General features: G+C 33.6%; 1 protein-coding gene across 1 annotated transcript in view; it reads left to right on the top strand.

Moving 5' to 3' along the window:
- Positions 1-22,539, top strand: part of LOC120223887 (follistatin-related protein 5) — a gene marked incomplete at its 5' end in the record, with an annotated part of 127,154 nt that overhangs the window by 16,635 nt on the left and 87,980 nt on the right. Inside the window, one exon of the mRNA XM_039222123.1 lies at positions 12,075-12,101. Within this exon, the coding sequence (XP_039078054.1) occupies positions 12,075-12,101 (27 nt within the window). The remainder of the gene's footprint in view (positions 1-12,074; positions 12,102-22,539) is intronic.

Below are 22,539 nucleotides of genomic sequence, written 5' to 3' on the forward strand. Positions count from 1 at the left end.
TGAAAATTCAAATTCCCAATGTAGTTTATATAACAAAGAGGCTTGTATTTAATCACAAGACAGAATGTGTATGGTGAAAATTCATTACAGCACACTAGTCAAACACAATTATTGTGAGGCTTCAGTGTGAAGTTGAATTATCTCCCTTTATCTATCTTTTGAAGAGTATTTGGCATAACGGCACTTTCCAAAAGTAGTGTTACTTGAATTTCTAAGAAAGAAAAGCAGTGCATTCATAAAGTATTATTTTTCATCATAAATAATTGTATTAAAACAGTCAAGGACTAAAATTATGGCTGAGGTTGTTTGTGCCTATTAATTTGCAACCATTAAATTACAGCAAAACTGACACGGGGAAGATTGCATTATGATAATAGATAGAAGGTAATCTGTCAACTTAGTGCTTTTGAGCCCCTGAGCAATCTGTACTTTATAGTGATATAAATACAGTTGGTGGGATGTTGGCCAGATAAAGAACTCTGGCTAAAGAATCTAATTTGAAAATATTTTATATGATATTTTTAAAAGTGGTTGTTCTGGGGCTCCTGGGTGGCTCAGCTGGTTAAGGCTCTAACTTTGGCTTAGGTCATTAACTCACCGTTTGTGGGGTGGAGCCCCACGTCAGGTTCTGTGCTGACAGCTGGAGCCTGCTTCAGATTCTGTGTCTCCCTCTCTCTCTGACCCTTCCCTGTTTGTACTCTGTCTGTCTCTCTCTCAAAAATAAAATAAAAAGATTTAAAAAAATAAAAAAATAAAAAGTGTTTGTTCTGCTCATTGATTTATATTATTTTACCCCAGACTATATGATTAGCCTATTTTATCTTATTTTATATTATTTTATATTATATTATATTATTTTATTTTATATTATATTATTTTATTTTATATTATATTATTTTATTTTATATTTTATTTTATTTTATTGAGACAGAGGATGCACAAGTAGGAGACAGGGCAGAGGAAGAGAGAGAGAATCTTTAGCAGGCTCCTCATTCAGCATGGAGCCCATTAGGGGGTTTGATCCCATGACTCTGGTATCATGGAAATCAAGAGCTGATGCTCAATGAACTGAGCCACAAAGGCACTCCTAGCTTCGTATATTCTTAACATGTGCTTGCTTTATTTATTTATTTTTATTTTCTTAGATTAAACTATTACAGAAATTAACTCAATTGGAGACATTCATAGAAATAAAATTTCAATGGATCCAGTATTGTAAAATACTTACCATATATCCAGCACATAATAAGGGTTCAATAGGTGTTTGTTCTGATTATCATTATTGTTATTATTTGGAGTCAACAATTATTAGTTTTATTTTTTTAATATATTGAACAATGTATAAAAATGAAAATGGGTGAAAACAGATAAAAGTGATAATACCATAAGCTAGGTATGGGACTATTCAAGAAAGAATTACAAACTAGATACCATAGATTTATATTTAGTAGCAAAATATTTTGAAGTTCAGATATATTCAGAAATTGCTTACGTTTTTATTTACTCTTGTGTCTTATGTATTCTATCACTTTTCTCTGAAGCTAAATTCTGTTTTTGAATCCCATCAAAACATTTTATCCTCCAGTATGAAAACATGCCCCTAGAATGTATAATTTCAGAGTTTTATTCAAATCTGATAATTATCCTTTGCTTTTACTTCTAGTAGAGTATGGAAAGAAAGATAAGTTTAATAGGGAATGTTAGTAAAACATTTAAAATATATAAGTGAAAATGTTTTTATATCATATTCTCAAAGTCATGCCTCACCACACTTTATTTTTGGGAGTGAGCAATAATTAAAGGTTACATGTGTGCGGAGCCACTGTGATATCAGAAGGCTTTAGCTGAAAATGCTCTCACGTTTCAGTGTCAACGTACATTCTTACCACAGTCTCGGGTGGCTACACCGCTGCTATTTGGCCTAGTTTTTTTTTTTTTTTTTTTTTGGCTTCCCTGTCACTTCTCTGCTGAACATCTTTGACCCCATTCCCTTTTCTCTGTGCCAATAATTGCAGCTGCTAAAGTATCACTGCTGTCTGTTGCTTGTTCGGCCCTTTTTCAGTGTCGACAATGGAAGGAAGAAGAGCACCTGGCATTGTTCTCTCTGATGAATACAGAATCTTTGTGGCACAGGGGTGGAGATGGGAAAGAAGAGGAGAGGGGAAAGACAGGGCTCTAGGGGAGAAAAGACATTCCTGTTAGGATTTTCCAGCATTTGGTTGTCCATTGTAACAGTTGTTAAGCAGTGATCCTGCCCCCAGACTGATGTTGCAAATAGAGAAGACAATATGTGTTCCCATGAGATGGGCAATAACTACAAATTCCTAATCTTAATTTGTAGTGGTAGGGCACATTTTTGCTTCCTTTACCCAGTCTTTGACATCAATGTCACTTCTTCATGCTTCAATGAAAGCATGATTTAATGAAAGCATGTGATGAGAAAGAATTGTGGTTCTCAAGCTTATTTACAAGCATTTAAAATAGTAATAGTAATATCTCAATAGAGAAGATATTAGGCTCTGGGGTGCCTGTGGCTCAGTCAGTTAAGCGGCTGACTTCAACTCAGGTTATGATCTCACAGTTCATGAGTTCAAGCCCCATGTAGGGCTCTGTGGTGACAGTTCAGAGCTCGGAGCCTACTTCGGATTTGGTGTCTCCCTCTCTGCCCATCCTCAATTGCACTCAGTGTCTCTTTCTCTCAAAAATAAATAAACATTAAATATTTTTTAAATAATAAACCTTAAAAATTAAAAAAAAAGAGAAAATAGGTTCTTAGAAGACTAGAGACTTAAAATCCAGTGAGATTTTGATCAGGAATTTTAATGGAACAATGTAAGAAGCATGCTAGTTAATCTAGGAAAAAAATCTGTGGATGACTAGAAATATTTTTTTGGTTTCATTATATTTTCCTCTTCAAATAAACTATTGAACTGATTCTTAGTTTATCATATTAGAAACACCATGTTTCTCTTAGTTCATCTAAATGATGCTTTAAAAAAAGGCAAGTAAATTCCAATAATTAGAAGGGTATTTATTGAGAATTTTAAGTAAACCCAGACTAGTTGGTGACAATGCCATGAAGAGCTGCGAACAAAATCTAGAGTTTATGATATAATTTTAGGGAGAAACTAGCATTCTCTTTCCATTAATGCAAGCAAAACAAAGAGGCTAACGTTTTTTTGAGCAAGTACTACATCCACAATAAAGTCAGAGAGAAGGAGAAATCTCCCAGGAGAAAAAAATGGTAAGAGAGACCTTAGGCTAATGTTTGAGTTGGCCAGTACGAAGCAATCCTATTCAATGGGATGACTCAGTTAACAAAGTGGACAGTTAACTCATCTTTTTGGAACCATCAAGATACTTTCTTTCTTTTTTTTTTTTTCATTAAAGTTTATCTGTTTATTTTGGTGGGGATGGAGGACAAGTATCAGAAGGGAGAGAGAGAGAGAATCCCAACAGGCTCCACACGAGCAGCGTGGAGCCCAATGTGAGGCTAGAACTCACAAACCGTGAGATCATTACCGGAGCCAAAACCAAGAGTCCAATGCTTGACCCATTGAGCCACCGAGGTTCCCCAGGATACTTTTTAATTTGAGATCACAGGCATTTCCAAGATTAAGCTGAAATTCTTTTAGAAAACTTATTGTTAGGATCTAATTTCCCAGTTAATATTTTTACATCAGAATTCCTACTGCTGATATCTGGGTTCTCTATTATGAAATTCTGCAAGAGCTAAGATATATATAAAATACTTCAGGGAAAAATGAATTCAGTTCTATAGTTAGTCATCACTTTAATCCCACTACATATGACCTTATTGTTACAGAATGGGAGTGTAACAGATTGAAAATATCACATTTTACATTTTTGTAACAGAGTGCCAAGCCAGGTGCTTATTGTATCTACAAACAAATCAAAAGCAATATAAAATTCAGTTTAATCAACACTTCATAGGTGTCTGGGAGGCTCAGTCGGTTAGGTGTCCAGCTTCGGCTCAGGTCATGATCTCGCAGTTGGCAAGTTTGAGCCCTGTGTGGGGCTCTGTGCTGACAGCTCAGAGCCTGGAGCCTGCTTCAGATTCTGTGTCTCCCTCTCTCTACCCCTCCCCTACTTATGCTCTCCCCCGCCCAAAATAAATAAACATTTAAAAAAACTTCAAATACTTGAAGCTATTATAAGAGACAAATTTGAATTTATTACAGAACTTGTCATTGGTCTTCTGAGGCTTTTAATTTGGTATTTGGCAAAGAATGTCTTAAGAGGTATGTTAAATATGTGTTTCTCAACACTGTGTACACACAAACATTATATTATTTCTCTTTATTAAAACACTATATATATATACATATACAGGCTAATTATTATTGCAAGTTGCTTCACATATTAGTTGCAATATATACCTTTAAAGATATGTTTAGGGAAAAATATATATGCATATGCCTAGAAATATATGTGTGGTGTGTGTGCATACACGTGTGTGTGTCTGAGTATGTGCCATCACTATTCTAAGAAATTTAAAATTTTAGCTAATGGAATTATCATAAAATCTTTATAATATCTAATTTTCTAATTTGTCTTATTTCATTCAGTTCATTCTTTTTTTTTTTTTTTTTTTTTTTAATGAGTGGGGTAGGCAGAGAGAGAGAGAGACAGAGAGAGACAGAGAAATTCCAAGCAGGCTCTGCACCTGTCAGCTCAGAGCCGGATACGAGACTGGAACCCATCAACTGTGAGATCATGACCTGAGCAGAAATCAAGAGTCAGGTTTGAGCTCAGACAATTGACCACCTACGTACCCCTAGAAATCTGTTCTAAGAGGAAGTTAACCTCTGTTAATTTATAATCAGCTTGTTTTATGAGACATTAAGTCATTTTCTATATGAATACTTTCTCAGTGTAAAGTCCAAAATTTTTTTCCTTTTTATTTTGTAACTACTAGAAATTTCAGATGCTAAGTTTATGGCCTACCACAGTGGTTACTCGTTTGGGTGTCTATGCCTTTTATTGCACTGCTACTAATCTGTTTTATAATATCTTTAAAGATGAGCAATTAACTGAATTATAAACTATGCATTTACCCAGAATTCTTAAATATCAAGATATTTAATGTATTTGAGAGTTGTAATGATAATTTGTAATTTCTGTCACAAAATATTTACCTAACAATATTTTATTAATAAATGTTTTAAAGAAGTCAATTAATTTCCTTCAAAGAGTACATATCTCTTATTTAATTTATACTATATTTAAATACAATTATATCTGTATGCTATTATATGACTATAAATATATTAAACAGGTATATAAATATCAAATAGTGAAAAATTCAATATATAAGGGAAGTAATAAAGGTATTAGAAATACTATTCATAAAAATTATGCTGTACTGCAAAAATAGCTATAAAGTCTACCATCTTTTATTGTTTCTTTACACATAATGCTAATTATTATCCAAGTAATCTATTTCTCTAATTAATATGTTCTCTCAAATGATAATAAGGGGGACTCTCTGATAGCCCTAATGATAAGTTAGGATATGCTTTTATGCAAGGTTTTGTTTTGGCAGCATTTCTATTAATTTAATTTCTATAGGTGTGATTATCTTGAGTTTTATCTAGGAGATATACATATATGTTATATATATAGACAACTACATAACAAAAATCTTTTGAACAATTCATTATGTGCCATGTACTATTTAAAAAGCATTGTAATCATGTGATTTTATTATGTAATTCTCTAATCGACCATTTGGTATATTTTTTAGATGAAAGAGTTAAAGCAAAGGAGGAGGTAACTTTGCTTGACATATACTTAAAATGGTAAGGTATATGAGTGAGTTAGAGGGCAAAGATTTCCCCATATGTACCCACAGCTAATCACCACAATTGTTTGATAATGTCCTTGTTTATTGTTTATCATGTAAGATGACAATCAATCATTCCTGTGAAGATTATCATTTTCAAGTCACTTCCTGACACCAGTGGGCTTAGAATTTCTATTAAGAGAAGCTCAGGTGTTGGCAGTCTGGCTGGGAGGATGTTAACTAGAAAATTTTTCTTGAAGTTCTGTTTGTTAGCGAGCAGCCTGTTACACTAACATTGTGTGGTATCTGAGATGGTCCTAATGACCCTCCTGTTATACACACCCTTGTATAATTTTCCCACATTGAAATATTAGTTCTCTATTACACATAGAGTAGAGTGGAGGTGAAGGTCTATAACTTCTGAAGCCAGTTCAGAAGGGCATTTGGGCTCCTGCCTTGCTCTCTTGGATCACACACTTAGTTAGGGGAAGCCAGCGTCAGTTTGTGAGGACACGTAAGCAGCCTTGGGGAGAGTCCCATAAATTACGATCTGGGGCTTTCCGCCAACAGCTAGCACCAAATTGCCAGCCATGTAAGTGAGCCACCCCGGAAGTGCATCTTCCAACCCAAGTCAAGGTTTCTTCCAACCCAAGTCGAGCTTTCAGATGACTGGAGCCTCATGAGATAGCCCAAATCAGAACCCTCTTAGCCAAGCCACCGTCACAGATATCGTAAATGTTTTCTTGTTGTTGTTGTTGTGGTTGTTTTAAGCACTAAGTTTGAGATAATTTTTTAATACATTGGGTACCAGATATAAGCTTACTTGATTTGCCATTGGAAGGAAAGATGGATATAGTGTGTGTGTATGTGTGTGTTTATTTATTTATTTAAATAATCTCTACACCCAACTTGGGGTTTGAACGCAGGACCTGCAGATCAAGAGTGGCAGCCTCTTCTGACTGAGCCAGCCATGTGCCCTAGAAATATGAATATAATTTTTATTTGTTTTGTGCTGTGGCTTTAATCTTTTGACATGGCAACAGTTCTTATATAGCCTTGGTTTCAATCAGACTATTTGGGTGCCAGAGAAGGTTCTATTTGGTTAAGTATAGGTGATTTTTAAATTGATGTGATTGTTAAACTGGCAATGTGAAGCAATGAGGGATGTATCCACATTCAGAATCCAGAAATTGATATTCTGTAGACACCTACTGACTTTCTTCCTCTCCTGTGGGAGAGTGCCTTTCACACTTTGAGCTCTCTTCAGTCTCACTTATTATCAGGGGCTCTGACTCTACATAATGGTGCCTTGTGCTACGAGTACTTACAATTTTGGTTCTCTGTGCTTTCAGTTTTTTAACATGATTTCTTGATTCAAATTACCCTTGAAAAGAATCTGATCATCTCATTTCATCAGTTCATAGAAATTAAGACCTTGGATTCCTGACCAGTTTCTGAGTCATATTCCCTAATGTAAGCTGGACACTATAGCCTGCTCATTTAATGTTAGACACTAGGTTGGAAATTTGTATAGTCAGTGGGGAGAGTCATCTTCAATCAGTGCCCAGCAAGAGACAGTTTTACTTAAAAGTGGCTTTGAATTTGGCACATGGCAAGCAATGTACTTGACATATCTTACATAGCTTTCCATCTTAAAAATAGTATATTTTAAATGTCTCATGTCATTCTCCATATGCACATTCAAAGAAACTTCAGCTACCATAATACTAACCATACAATTTTTAGATACATTAAATTTTGTCTACATTTTCTTTTAATGTTGTCCTTTTCCATTTGCCTTCTGAAGTTAATTTCTTAAATCCAAAAGGTGAAACAGTCAATAAGACATCTAACTAAAATGCTATCCTTACATAAATGCAGTTTATAAACAAAAAGTTTTCCACTAGTGAAAACCTTACACTTTCAAAGACAAGGGCAAGCAAAAACTTATTTAATGAAAAGCCAACCAGTTTACATATGAGTAGCCAAGTAAAATTAGCTGTTTAATACTATGACATGCTGCTATGTAGTTAATCACCTGATTGCTGTTACTTATATAATATTCAAATCTCCCACATATATTTCCACAAACACCATATTTAATATGAGATTCATCACTTAGAATATAATTATAAGTCTCTAATATATAAAATAAGGCAATTTATTTTAAAAAGGCATTGAGGCACCTGGGTGACTCAGTCAGTTAAGCATCAGGTAATGATCTCACGGTTCGTGGGTTAGAGCCCAATGTCAGGCTCTGTGCTGATGGTGCAGAGCTTTCTTAGGATTCTCACTCTCTCCTCTCTCTCTACCCCTCACCCACTTGTGCTTTCTCTCTTTCTCAAAATAAATAAATACACTTAAAAAATTTAAAAAGGCATTAATAAAAGATTCTGTTACTAGTGTCCAGGCATCTGTTTCATTGAACCACATTTTCATTATAAAGTATCTGCTATCTTCAGAAAGAATTTTGCATTTCATTTTAGTCTTGAATAAGCATTTAATTGCTGAATGTCTATATATTTGAGAGTTTTTGTCCAACTATAAATAAAAGATTTCAGAACAGAATTTTATTTATGCTATATTAAGGGATACATTAAGTGTTTCATAGGATTCTATAAATACAGAAAACAACTGATTAAGGCCAGACTGTTGGTTCTACAGGAAAAAAAAAAATAAGCTGGTTTAAAAAAGAACTCTAGGGGCAAATTAAGTGAAGAATTCTGGTAAAGGTATTACTGTCATATTTAACATATAGGTAAAAATGAAGGAATTCAAAATGACTTGATGTTTGGAATGTGAGCTCAATATGATATAAGCATGTCATGGATGATCTTATGTGCTATGCTAAGGACTTTGAGTCCTTACACACATACAAATATGCATTATGTTTTTAAGCAAACAAATGGGATGATCAAGCCTGCATTTACTGTAAGTAGCTGTTTTAATTGTGTGAAAGAGAAATTAATATGGCAGAACAACGTCATTCTGATATGTATGTAGCTGTTAAGATATAAAAAATAGAAAAGTAGCATCCCAATAGAAATAATGGATTAAAGGCATAAATAGAAGAAATTTTTCTTTAAATATTTGCAAACATACTCAATATAGCTTATAATTAAACTGTTATATATTATATATAACATACATATGATATATATATACATGCATCATATAATATATATTCATATTTGGTAAGCTTATGCATATGTACACGCATACAAACACATGCAGTCTTAGTCCTCCTTGAATGTGGAGGGATGAATACTTGCATAGACTGCTTGTGGTGCTGATAACAACCGTCTGACAATTATCCTGACAACATGTGTCAATGGCTTTAAATATCCCCATACCTCTTGTAGGAATGCATACTAATGGAAATAACTACATAGAAGGATGGTCATCATAGTTAAAACACATCCATGCACACACACACACACACACACACACACACAAATATGCAGATCAATATATATACATGCATCTTTTTGACTGATAAGTTCAATGATACTTATTGAACCTTATAACTCAAACTAGCCTCTGGTCTATGTATTAAGTTTGGATTATTGAATAATAAGCAATGGTCTTTTTTAAACGAAGAAATCCACATGAAGGAATATTATATGATGATGAAAACTGTATATATTTGAAGACTAGGGTAGAAATATGATAAATGAATATACAGGATTTAAAATTATTCTTATATGTGCATATTTACTTATAGAATCAGAAACACCCCTGTTGCATGCACATTTATATAAAGATCAGAAAAATAATGAAAAGACGTTTAAGGAAAAAGACTTGGTTAATATACCCTTGTAATTGAATTCAAAGTATTTTTTACATTTAATGTGCATTCCAACTGTATACAATAAGATGGAATATGTCCTAAATACACAATAACAATACATACAATACAGGCTTTTCTTTGTATCTGGAAAACATACCCCTAAATCCTCACTCAGTTCATTCTTATTTATCTTGTATTTGAATATTTCATTATGCTTAATACACCTGTTCAGAGCATTCACAGGGTTGTTCCTCTCTTTCATAACACATTAACTCTGTAATTTTAATTTTCTTCTCAACTAGAATATAAACTCTATTAACAGAGAGACGAGGACTGTTCGAATCTGTGTATTGTATTACTGAGCACAATGTCTGACAGCTGCTAGGCACTCACTCAGTACTCACTGAAAGAATGAATGGAGAAGAGGTCTGGTCACCCCCCTTTTTTTAATAAATGGAAAAAAACCCCACATAGGCGTGCACGCGCACACACACACACACACACACACACACACACACACACAAAGATAAGTCTAATAATGTCTCAGTCTTTTTTGAGCCTACAGAAGAAAATTTAATATCTACTGCTGCACTGAGTACAAAAGACTTTTTTGATCTACTCATGGAAAAATTCTCTGGCCTCAACTGTTATCACTTTTGTGCTTCAAATAGACTCAGTTACTTAAATTTCTCTGAATACAGTAGCTCCCTCTTATGCCAAGGATACATTCCAACACCCCCAGTGGATGCCTGAAACCACTCATAGCACCATCGATACACTGTGTTTTTTCTTACCCATACATACCTATGATAAAATTTAATTTAGAACTCAGGCACACCAAAAGCTTAGCAAAAATATCTAATAATAAAATAATTATAATAATGTACTTAATAAAAGTTGTGTGAATGTGGCGTCTCTCTCTCTCTGTCTCATTCTTAAAATATCTCTTTGAACCATACTCACCATCCTTCATGTGATGAAGTGAGATGATAAAATTCCTGTGTGATGAGAGGAAGTGAGGTGAATGACTTAGACATTGAGACTACTATTGACATTCTGATGATACTTCCAGAGCAGGATCATCTACTTCCGGCCTGAGTTTAACTGCTGGCAACTGAGGTCTATATCCTCTCCTCGCAAATAGGATCTATCGTTTTCATATTCATTTCAAGAACACTGTAGACAACAAGAATTGCACAACAAAATGTCCAGAAAGGAAGAATATGGCATGCATTCAGAATTGAATAAATATTCTTAAAGAATTAAAAACACCAAGAATCACCAAAATGAAGCTTACTTTACAAAAGTTTATTTTTAAATAGTATAGCAGGTTTTGAAACCTGGATAACTTGGGCCGTCAGCCTCTGGCGAGGAGTGCTGGGTTACAGTGTTGGCTCTGCTGCATTCACAGGGCGGTCCATTAAAAAAAAAAAGTGATTGTGCTTTAGTGTGGTTAAAATATTCAGGAAATAGTTATGTGTGAGATTTTACAGCAGTCACGCTTTCTTTTGACATCCTATTTTGCTTTGAAAGCATAAAATTAGGGCAACATTGAATTGGTAATGGAGGCAGACATTTCTCTGAGAATATTTCTAATTGGTATTTATTTCTTATTTCTATCTCAATATTTTAACAACTGAATGTGCACCATATTTATGCACTGAACTAAGCAAGATACATTTAGATATACAGTAAAACCATAGATTGTCAGTAACTTATTCTGCAAGTGTATTCCAAGATGAGCAAACATTTCTAATACATTTTAACTCAATAAATGAGCAGTGTTTTCCAATACAAAAAGTATGCGATACCAAAAGTCACACGATCACAGCTGGGTCAGTGGTTCTTGAAATTTGTTTTCATATACAAATGCTTTGGAATACCAGCATATTTCTTGAACGATGTATGCTCGCAAACCAAGGTTTTACTCTATTTCATTCTGTCTGATCTAAAAAGTGAAAACATATGCTACTTAAAAATAGGATACTTCTGTGTTCAAAATCCTTTAATTAGAAGAATTCTTCTTGCTCAGGAATATTGTGTATTATGTAGGAATATTACATATTGTGATTATTGAGAATTGTTAAAATACAATTTTTTTTCAATTAGCAGCTTTTAAGTATGCTGTCTTAAGTAAATAGTGTTAACTACCGATATTTGTTCTTAAGATGTATTTCAATAACATTAACCTAAATATCCCATTCTTTCCAGTGGTGCATAAAATGCTTTTGTTTATTAACAGCATCTTTATTCCAAAGAAGAATTGGCAATTTCAAGAAATGAAAAGAGCATTATTAGCTAGTGCCAGCATTTTACTGTTTTGTTAATTCAAAGTAGTTTGTTGAATTCAACATCACTTTTATGTACATGTTCTTTCTTAGAGATTGTGACCTCTTTAATAGTTATTTACATTAGTATGCAGTTGAAGCTCTATTTACCCAGTTTTTTTCTCTCTTTTTTCTTTTTAACATGCTGCAGTAGCTAACATATTATGGAGAGAAGAAGGTACTAAGTTCCATTATTTTTATATTGTGATTATTTTGCTTAATTTTTAGCAGACTTGTTTTAATAATTACCTTATTCATTTTTATGTTGACCCAATATTTTCATTTGACTAAAATTCAATATTATTTTGTGAAACTGTTACCATTAAAGTATTTATCACTCCTCATCAGCTTGATTTATTATTGATATATAACCAGGGAGGTACATTATAATATATTGAAATGCTTTTTTTAAAATTTTGTTAATGTTTTATTTATTTCTGAGAGAGAGAGATAAGAGACAGCATGAGCAGGGGAAGGTCAGAGAGAGATGGAGATACAGAATCTGAAACAGGCTCCAGGCTCTGAGCTAGCTGTCAGCACAGAGCTGGACACGGGGCTCAAACCCACCAACTGTGAGATCATAACCTGAGCTGAAGTCAGACGCTTAACCAGCTGAGCCACCCAGGTGCCCCTGAAATACTTTTAAGACTTTAAAATTAAGTCAAAAAAATAAAGGCAAACTTAAACATAATGTCCATAATAAACCCCGATTTCAATTAGAAAATTAAAGAAAATATAGAAATCATTGCATTATCAAGGGAATGTAATAAATTATTTAAGAAAATGAGCGGTAAACTTGAAAGATCCAGATTCAAATCTAGATTCCACCACCATATAACAGAGGGCCCCTTCATGTCTCAATTTTCTTATCTCAAAAATAAGATTAGTTGTTAATACTTGGTAGGGTTATTACCAGCTCCTTAAACATAGTCTACAATGAATAAACAGTATCCACTTCCATTTATTATTTTTTTTTCTTATTCATAAAGACCAGGGAGAATGTGTTTGGCCAGGTACTCATGTGCTTTCCTTAAATTATTAGGAGAAAAATGTAGTTATCATTAGAGTTCTAGTAAGCAATGACCAAAATATTGTCTCACAAACTTTTTCTTCCCTGATTATAGCTTCCTAGATGAACTGAAGTCATTGCCACCTGTGAGGGCTGTGTCTCATAAGTTTCACGTAGTTCACGAATTGAAGCATCTCAGTTTTGTTCTCAATGATGAGGCAGACCACCAACCCCCCACCCTGCTTGGTATTTGTTGCCTCTCAAATCTTTTGTATGGGCTTCTTCAAAGTCTGATTTGCTAAAGAGATTCTAGTGTAACTATACCTTCTCATTTTATTCCACTTAGATATTTCACATCCAAACATACAAATGCAATCTTGCTAAAACTACCATTAATGTATCTGTTAACCATTTCTTTATTCTGTCTTCCCTCTTGAGATCAAATATGTCTCCTGAAATTTTAAAAATTGATTTCATGTTATTATTGAAATACAAGGAACAAAACCAAAGTAGTCAGAGAGCAGGTAGCACAGATCTAGCTTTTGCTGGTTAATTGCTGATAAAAACTGGATGTATTATTTTACTTTCTGAGCCAGATTTTCTAACATACTGCTTGAAATACAGTTGACACTCTCCTTGCAAATTTGTGATATGTGAATGCCCTCAAAGTGTGTGAAATAATGCTTTCTTATAATTTGACTATGATAACAATCGTGAACATGATCATTTTATAAATTTAATACGAAATAAGAATATGATATTTTTCAGGCTACCCTTAAAAATATAAGACACCTCCAGATTAATTAAAATCATCTTGAGATTTGTTATATGAAAACACTTTTATCTATTTAAAATTTTCTTGTTAGTTTTTTAACTAAATAATTATTCTCCAACAACCAATGATTTGCTTTACTCTTCATAGCTTTGTTTGACAGAGAATATATCTTGAGAAGCAATAGCTATTTAGTCTATTTTGCAGATAATTTTAAGACCTATATAAGTAAATATCTTCGTGTAAAGTTTTTAAATCTTTTATTCCATCTGCAATTATCATCAGAGTCCTTTGTTGTTTCCTAGAATAAATAAGATTTAACATAATATATTTGAGAAAACATTATGCCTGATTTAGATTCATAGTCATGTGTAAATTATTTTTTACAATGCTACAGTTATTGGCAGGGCAGTACAATTAGAAATGATTGCATATAATAATAATAATAGTGGCCAGAGATAATAGACCAGCTTGAGGAATCACTGAATCCTAAAAGTGTGTGCAATTATTTCATAAAAAGTAATTAAAGTAATAGCTATCTGAAGCTTCCAAATTTTTCTACCTTTATTTTTAAAGGATAGAAAATAACAAATATGAACTACATAGCTCTGAGAGCCACTTTTATTTCCACATGTAATAATGCTCCCTGTTTGTATGCTTGTGTCTTTATCATGGCCAAGAAAAATTAATCTGAGGGAGAACCAGCTGAGCATTCCAGTTTCAGGCATTTTAAGATTAATATTGAACAGAGTTAAAAATGATAAATCCCTCCTAATGTGATTTTACTTATAGGCAACCATTAAAACTATAAAATTTACTGAATTTAATGTGTATCATCACACTAATTACACAGATATTTAAACTTGAAACACAGCGTCCTCTACTTCTATGAGGTCTTCTTCTAATTCTTTCCTAGCCATTATTGTGGCTTGCAGGAGTGCAGGAAGACATTGTTAAGAGATGAAATATCTTACTCATTTAATGTCAAATATTTTAAAGAGCCTATTAAATGCAAAGCACTTTTTGAAAATACTAAAAATATAAAGATAGGAATATTTTCCCTAAATAAAATTTCAGTCTAGTAAGTTAACATCTAAATCATTCTTATTGATAACCAATTTTATGATATGATTTGAAAATACACATGAAAAGACCTACTGGTTGGCTTTCTTCCACAATCTTTTTATGATCTTGTAATAAAATATAATCTAATGAGGTATATCTAATGTTTGTGGACAACAGTTTAGGAATATATTATATGGTCTAACTTAATGTGTTTTGGTTTATATAAGCACTAAATTAAAGGAATGTAAGCCATGTTATTCACTGATGAATTAACCTTAACTTTCAAATATGATAATTTGAAGCACCTAAGACAGAGATGTAAGGTGGTTCATTATATAGCATAGCATAGCATCTCTTAAATTTGTTAGAACATGGAATTATTTTGACGAATATATATGGGATCAATATTAAATAAAGGCTACTTTGGGATATAGTGGGTTTATATAACATCTAAAGATTTGAAAGCCAAAAATATAATTTCTATGTTATTAAAAATTGACTTTCCCTTCTAATCTTTGTAAATATTTATGAATCTACTCACACAACAACATAGAAAAGATTGAAGTAAATCACTATATTGGCCAAACTAATTAACACCTACCAACACAAGGTACAAATAGAAGTTGCAGAGAAATCTTAAAGCAAAGCTTAGATGTTACACCATGATCTGATCACAAAGCTTTGTGAATTATAATGCCATCAAAGTGGGGAAAAGGAGATATGGCAAGCAGGTCAGTTTTTAACTTCTTTGTTCTGATATTATTCCCATTTCATTGGCCCGACTATTATACATTGCAAGGGAGGTTGAGAAATATAGACTAATATATACCAACTTTGTAAGTTCCATAAGCTTCTCATATATTTTTTGAGAAAAAAAAAGCTAAAATCCTCAGGACCAGATTACTGCCTCATAGTAATATCGATAAATTATTTAAAATGAAAAAGGACTTTCAGAGCATAAGGCTTCTAAATGCATAAAATTTAGAAAGCCAAAGCAGTGCGGAAAGGTAGAGACCATGCCTTCTAATGGTCAGTACACGATGCCATTTAAACCATGATCAAGCTCTCGATATTTTCATTAGCCAGTTCTGTACCCTTGCTTAAATACTAACATCAACCTAACTTTTTGAGTGTTTTAAATTATTTCATTAAAACATTTTCAAATCAAAATTGTGATCTGACAAGAGATATCCATTTGCAGACATATGTGTATATACATATACATATTTATGTATGCTAGATATGTACATATATACATACATACACATGGGTCCATATACAATGATATACATAATTCCCACTGATATTAATTATATAGCAAAAATACTCTATTATAACCTTTTGTATATTAATCAATAAATGTGAAATTAATCATGCAGATTTGAATCCAGCTTTTTTAGCATATCTTTGGAAGTTCAGGAAGTGGTAAACTGACTCAAAAGGACTAGTTTTACATAATGTCACTCTGACCAGTCAGATAGTACCCAATCGCTGGATTAATAATGCCCAATAAAGACCCTGGCATGATCACTTAAAAAAAAACTTTCTAGCGAGAATGAAAGTCAGTTTTATTTCAGTTGAGCATAATATAAAGATCTCATGGAGGTGCAGTGGAATGATGCTGCTCTGCGTGTGAAAAACAGTCTAACTCCAAAGACAAAAATGCAAAACATGGGAACATTCATGATCCAAAAATCTTTCCCTGCTAAGTTATTCAAGATGAAATATGTAATATGGACTATCTATCTATTCTTGCTTATATTTTTCTTTAGTTAAAACAGATATATTTTTATATTTTAAAATAAAGAAAAGTTCTGGATCTTTTAAAGGTGAAAATAATAATAGCAACCAATGAAGGACTTTATAATACTAAAACTTACTGAATTATCTTTTGATTGGTTACCAAATCACTGCATCATATGATTATAATTTGTTCTTGACCATAATTTTTTTTTTTTTACAAATAGTTTATTGTCAAATTAGTTTCTACATAACACTCAGTGCTCATACCCAAAGTGCCCTCATCCATGCCCATCCCCCCCTCCCCCCCACATCCATCAGTCCTCAATTTTTGTCAGCATTCAAGAGTCTCTCATGGTTTGCCTCTCTCCCTTTCCCCCACCATTTCTGCCCTTCTTCTCCCCCTTGTTCCTCCGTCAAGTTCCTCCTAATCCTCCTATACGTGCAAACATATGATATTTGTCCTTCTCTGCCTGACTTATTTCGCTCAGCATAACACCCTCAAGGTCCATCCATGTTGCTACACATGGCCAGATTTCATTATTTCTCATTGCCATGAAGTATTCCATGGTATAGATAAACCACATCTTCTTGATCCATTCATCTGTTGATGGACACTTAGGCTCTTTCCATGTTTTAGCTATTGTGGAGAGTGCTGCTATGAACATTGGGGTACATGTGCTCCTATGCCTCAGCATTTCTGTATCCCTTGGGTAAATTCCTAGCAATGCTATTGCTGGGTCATAAGGGAGTTATATTGTTAGTTTCCTGAGGAACCTCCACACTGTTTTCCAGAGGGGCTGTACCAGTTTACATTCCCACCAGCAGTGTAGGAGGGTGCCCGTTTCTCCACATCCTCGCCAGCATCTAGAGTTCTCTGATTTACTCATTTTAGCCACTCTGACTGGCGTGAGGTGGTATCTCAGTGTGGTTTTGATTTGTATTTCCCTGATTAGGAGGGATGCTGAGCATCGTTTCATGTGTCTGTTGGCCATCTGGAGGTCCTCTTTGGAGAAGTGTCTGTTCATGTCTTCTGCCCATTTCTTCACTGGGTTGTTTGTTTTTCGGGCATGTAGTTTGGTGAGTTCCTTATAGATTCTGGATATTAACCCTTTATCTGATATGTCATTTGCAACTATCTTTTCCCATTCCTTTGGTTGCCTATTAATTTTCTGGGTTGTTTCCTTGGCTGTGCAGAAGCTTTTAATCTTGATGAGGTCCCAACAGTTTATTTTTGCTCTTGATTCCCTTGCTTTTGGGGATGTGTCAAGTAAGAAGTTGCTGCGGTGGAGGTCAAGGAGGTTGTTTCCTGCTTTCTCCTCTAGGGTGATGATAGTTTCCTGTCTCACGTTCAGGTCCTTTATCCATCTTGAGTTTATTTTTGTGCATGGTGTGAGAAAATGATCTAGTTTCATTCTTCTGCATGTTGCTGTCCAGTTCTCCCAACACCATCTGTTAAAAAGGCTGTCTTTTTTCCATTGGATATTCTTTCCTGCTTTGTCAAAGATCAGTTGGCTGTATACTTTTGGGTCCACTTCTGAGTTCTCAATTCTGTTCCATTGGTCTATGTGTCTGTTTTTGTGCCAATACCATACTGTCTTGAAGATGACAGCTTTGTAGTAGAGGCTGAAGTCTGGGATGGTGATACCTCCCATTTTGGTTTTATTTTTCAGTATTACTTTGGCTATTCGGGGTGTTCTTGACCATAATTTAAATGCTAAAGCAGTAACAATTTAAATCAGATGACGACAAACATCACCACAAAATATCTTTTATTACTATTTTTTGTTATTGTTATCCATCCAGTAATCAGAAATTAGCCAAATTTTATTATTGATATAAATCATAAAACATATACACTATATATAAGAAATGATGTAATTGTATTATGATACACAATTATTCTTGAGCAGATATCTTCAAAAGATTGAGACACTAATGTGCATTACATCCATTTTTTTCTCAGTCTATTTCATGTTTTTAAAGGTGCAGTATTGATTAGAAATTCCTCTAGGAAATACTTCCCTCTTAAAAGACTGCAAGTAATTCTTGCTTACGTCCTTTCTCTGTATAGAAAGAAAAACAAAGTAAAAAGAAATCTTAAAAAAAAACAAACAAATTATGAATCACTTTCTAGAGCCACTATACACCATTAGATTAACAATCGACCTGGAAAAGACAAAGTACATGTGTCTGTCTTCATGGGGGATGAGGAAAGAAACAGCAGGATGCACATATTGCAAATCTTTACTGTGACTAAAGTGGTGAAGCTTTTACTGAAGCCAGGAACTTTTGTAATATACTGCAATAGAATGCATTCATGAAGAGAGAATTGTAATTGAAACCTACATGGTTATTAAACTTTTTTCGGACTCAAAACCCCTTTGCACTCTTCAATATTATTGTGAACTCAAAAGCTTTAGTTTATGTGGGTTACTCCTATCCACTTATATTTACCATAATAGAAATTAAAACAGAAAAATTAAAGATGTTCATTTATTAATTTATTGAAAAAGCCATAATAAACTCATTATATGTACCCATAAATAAAACAGTTTTAAAGCTATATTTAAAAAAAAATGAAGGGGCGCCTGGGTGGCTCAGTCAGGTAAGTGTCTGAATTTGGCTCAGGTCATGATCTGATGGTTCATGGATTCAAGCCCCACATCGGGCTCTGTGTTGACAGCTAGCTCAGAGCCTGAAGCCTGCTTCAGATTCTGTATCTCTCTCTACCTCTGACTTTCCCCTACTCATGCTGTGTGTGTGTGTGTCTCTCTCTCTCAGAAGAAAAACAAAACAAAACATTAAAAAAATGAAGAGACTCACGTTGTTTTACATTTTGCAAATCCTTTTAATGTCTGGCTCAGTAGAAGATGCTGGATTCCTATATTCTGCTTCTGCATTGAATTGTCGTGAAATCACTCATTATACCACATGTCATGTAGCCCATCGAAAACTACTCTCTACATTTGGAAAAATCTTATGTGTGGAAATTGGAGAGAAAAATGCAAATGACACCTAAGTATCATTATGAAAATAGTTTGGATTTTGTAGACCCCCTGAAAGGATCCACTTCAAGAATTCCCTACTAGAAAATGCAGTTGATTTTTAGCAGGCTCATGGATCCTTAGAATTTGATAACATAGAAAACTGAAATGTAGCAGTATATCTCACAGTGTAGATTTGAGGAAAACACGAGAACAGAAATCAAAATCTGGTTATATACCATTTCACCATTTTTTTCTACTACTGTTTAATAGAAGAGATAATGTCAGTCATAAAAATAGTGACAGTACCATTTTTTTTTAATTTACCATGCACCAGTCACTCTACTAAATGCTTTACATTCTCCATCTGATCTAATTCCTATAATAGCTGAATGACATAAGTATAATTCTTATCTCAAGCTTGAGAGAGAAAAATTCTCACATAGTCTGAGTATCTTTCCCATGGTACATACTTAGTTCTGTTGCCATGATTTGCCTTTGAGCAGTCTGAACCCAGGAAATGGAGTCTATCTTCTTTGTTATATATGTTTTTTATCTAAACAACAACAACAAAAAAGAAGTTTGGGCCTGACAACTTAATAGGTATAGTTAACATATACAAATACATTACTATTTTCTTTATAAATAATGCTAATGAATGCTCCAAATGAAAATCTGTGTCCTTAACTACCAACATCTCCATTATTGGGGAATGTATATTCATCCATGCCCAGTATAATCATAATAAATATATATGTATAATACTATAGCAGTAAATTTAAAAGGAAACACATCTGTATCATATATTCAAATCATAAATTCTGCTGCTAAAACCTACAGAAAACTTGATTTAAAATATTTCTCTAACCAAAAAGAAAAAAAAAAGAGAAAACATACCTCTTGTGAGTGGAGAGAAGAGGAACTCAAAGATGGCTCTAAAGGTATCCACAAAATTTTAATTGATATCAGGAGAGTGATTAAAAATTAATCATTTTATTTCTATTTTAGCTAACATATATGGTATTTTGATGGCATTACTATTCATAAACACTGAAAAGTTATATTTCCACTGAAAGCTATAAAATTCAAGAAGAAACTAAACCTTGCATAATGAAATCTGTATTTCTTCAATAGCTTGTAACCTGGAAAGCAGTTGTTTTTGAAAAAACACTGAATGTGTAATTTATATTCTAAAAAGTAAGAAAATCGACTTGAGATTGAACAAGTGATTTGGATGGATTAAGTGGGTTTTAGAGGAAAATACAGCTCGGAAATTTCATCAGTGCAACAATTCAGTGAAATTCCTGACTGCATTGTACACAGAATATGGTAAATAATATAATGAAAGATTCCATTTGAGTTAAGGAAGAAATATTTCAAGAAACTTTTCAAACAGTCTGGACCTAGAGTATTTGTCATCTTCAAACTTCAAAATCCTGATTCTGGAGCAGAATTTTGCAGTAGCTGAAGGAAGGGAGTCATGTTCATTCAAAATTTTGAGAGCTTTATAATAATAATTAAACATAGTGCATAACTGACACAACTAAAAGTTAGACACCATATCACTACTTGATCATGTTTACACGTTTCAACAACCAATAATGGTAAATTGATAGTCACCGACATGTAGTACATGTCAATCTTATGAACATTTCATATTTTTAATGTTTTATTTATTTCTGAGAGAGAGAGAGAGACAGACAGACAGACAGACAATGTGAGCAGGGGAGGGTCAGAGAGAGAGGGAGACACAGAATCTGAAACAGGCTCCAGGCTCTGGGCTAGCTGTCAGCACAGAGCCCGACGCAAAGCTCGAACCCACAAACCGTGAGATCATGACCTGAGCCGAAGTCGGTGGCTTAACCGACTGAGCCACCCAGGTACCCCGAATCTTATGAATGTTTAAATGGAAGTTTGCTGATATGAATTAATTGTTTTGACATAGAATCATACTTTTTAAAAGTTTTATCCTTTGGGCATAGAATGTATATTCATCTATGCATAAACATAATTATAAATAAGAGCTGACAGCTACTAAATATTATTAAGCTTAAATTAAATTAAAATTATGAAAAGTTATGAAAAATTAAATTTTATGAAAATGTATGAATTAAACTTTATGAAAACTATGACTTGAATTTTGTTTTTGCTACTTTTGCTACTGTTCAGGAATATTCCATCATAATGTAGTGCTCTCTGGAATTATAATACATAAAGATTGCATCATTTCAAAATATGAGTACTATGAAATATTTATAAAACAATAAGATGTGTCAAAAACAATTTGAAGTACTTAAAATGCATAAGTGTATTAGATAGAAATAATTTCATGTACTAAAAGAAAATTATAATCACTATGTATAAACACCAATACAGTCATTTATATGCTTGAATATATTTTTCTCTAATCACAAGAAAAGATGGATATATGGTTTGATGGACAAAATTGGTGATGATCCTTTATTAAGTAGGAACAGATGAGATAAAAATAAATGTGGCTTGGGGCCCTGGGTGGCTTAGTCGGTTAAGCGTCCGACTTTCGCTCGGGTCATGATCTCGCGGTTCGTGGGTTTGAGCCCCACGTCGGGCTATGTGCTGACTGCCAGCTCAGAGCCTGGAGCCTGTTTCAGTCTGTGACTACCTCTATCTCTGACCCTCCCCTGCTCACGTTGTCTCTCTCTCTCTCTCTCTCTCCTAGAAATAAATAAAACATTAAAAATAAATAAATGTGGCTTAAGTTGAACAAACAAATGTTTTTATGGATCAATACACATTTGTAGTGATCATCAGGCTTGACTGAATAAACCTTGCAGGTGTTATCAATCAAAATAAAATGATGCTTGGGGAATTTTTTATATTTAAATAAAGTTCTTTTTATAAATATTTTTAGAATTTAAACATTTTAAGCAATAATGGCTTGACTTTTCAAACTACCAAGATTTGAATATCGTTACTTATCCTTTAAAGAGTGCTTGCTATCATTGAACTGTGTGTGCTATAGTTCGATTGAATTCAGATGATTGTCCAAGTGACTACAACCAGA

Source organism: Hyaena hyaena, unplaced genomic scaffold (assembly GCF_003009895.1).
Source record: "Hyaena hyaena isolate Hyena2069 unplaced genomic scaffold, ASM300989v1 scaffold_1058, whole genome shotgun sequence".
NCBI lineage: Eukaryota > Metazoa > Chordata > Mammalia > Carnivora > Hyaenidae > Hyaena > Hyaena hyaena.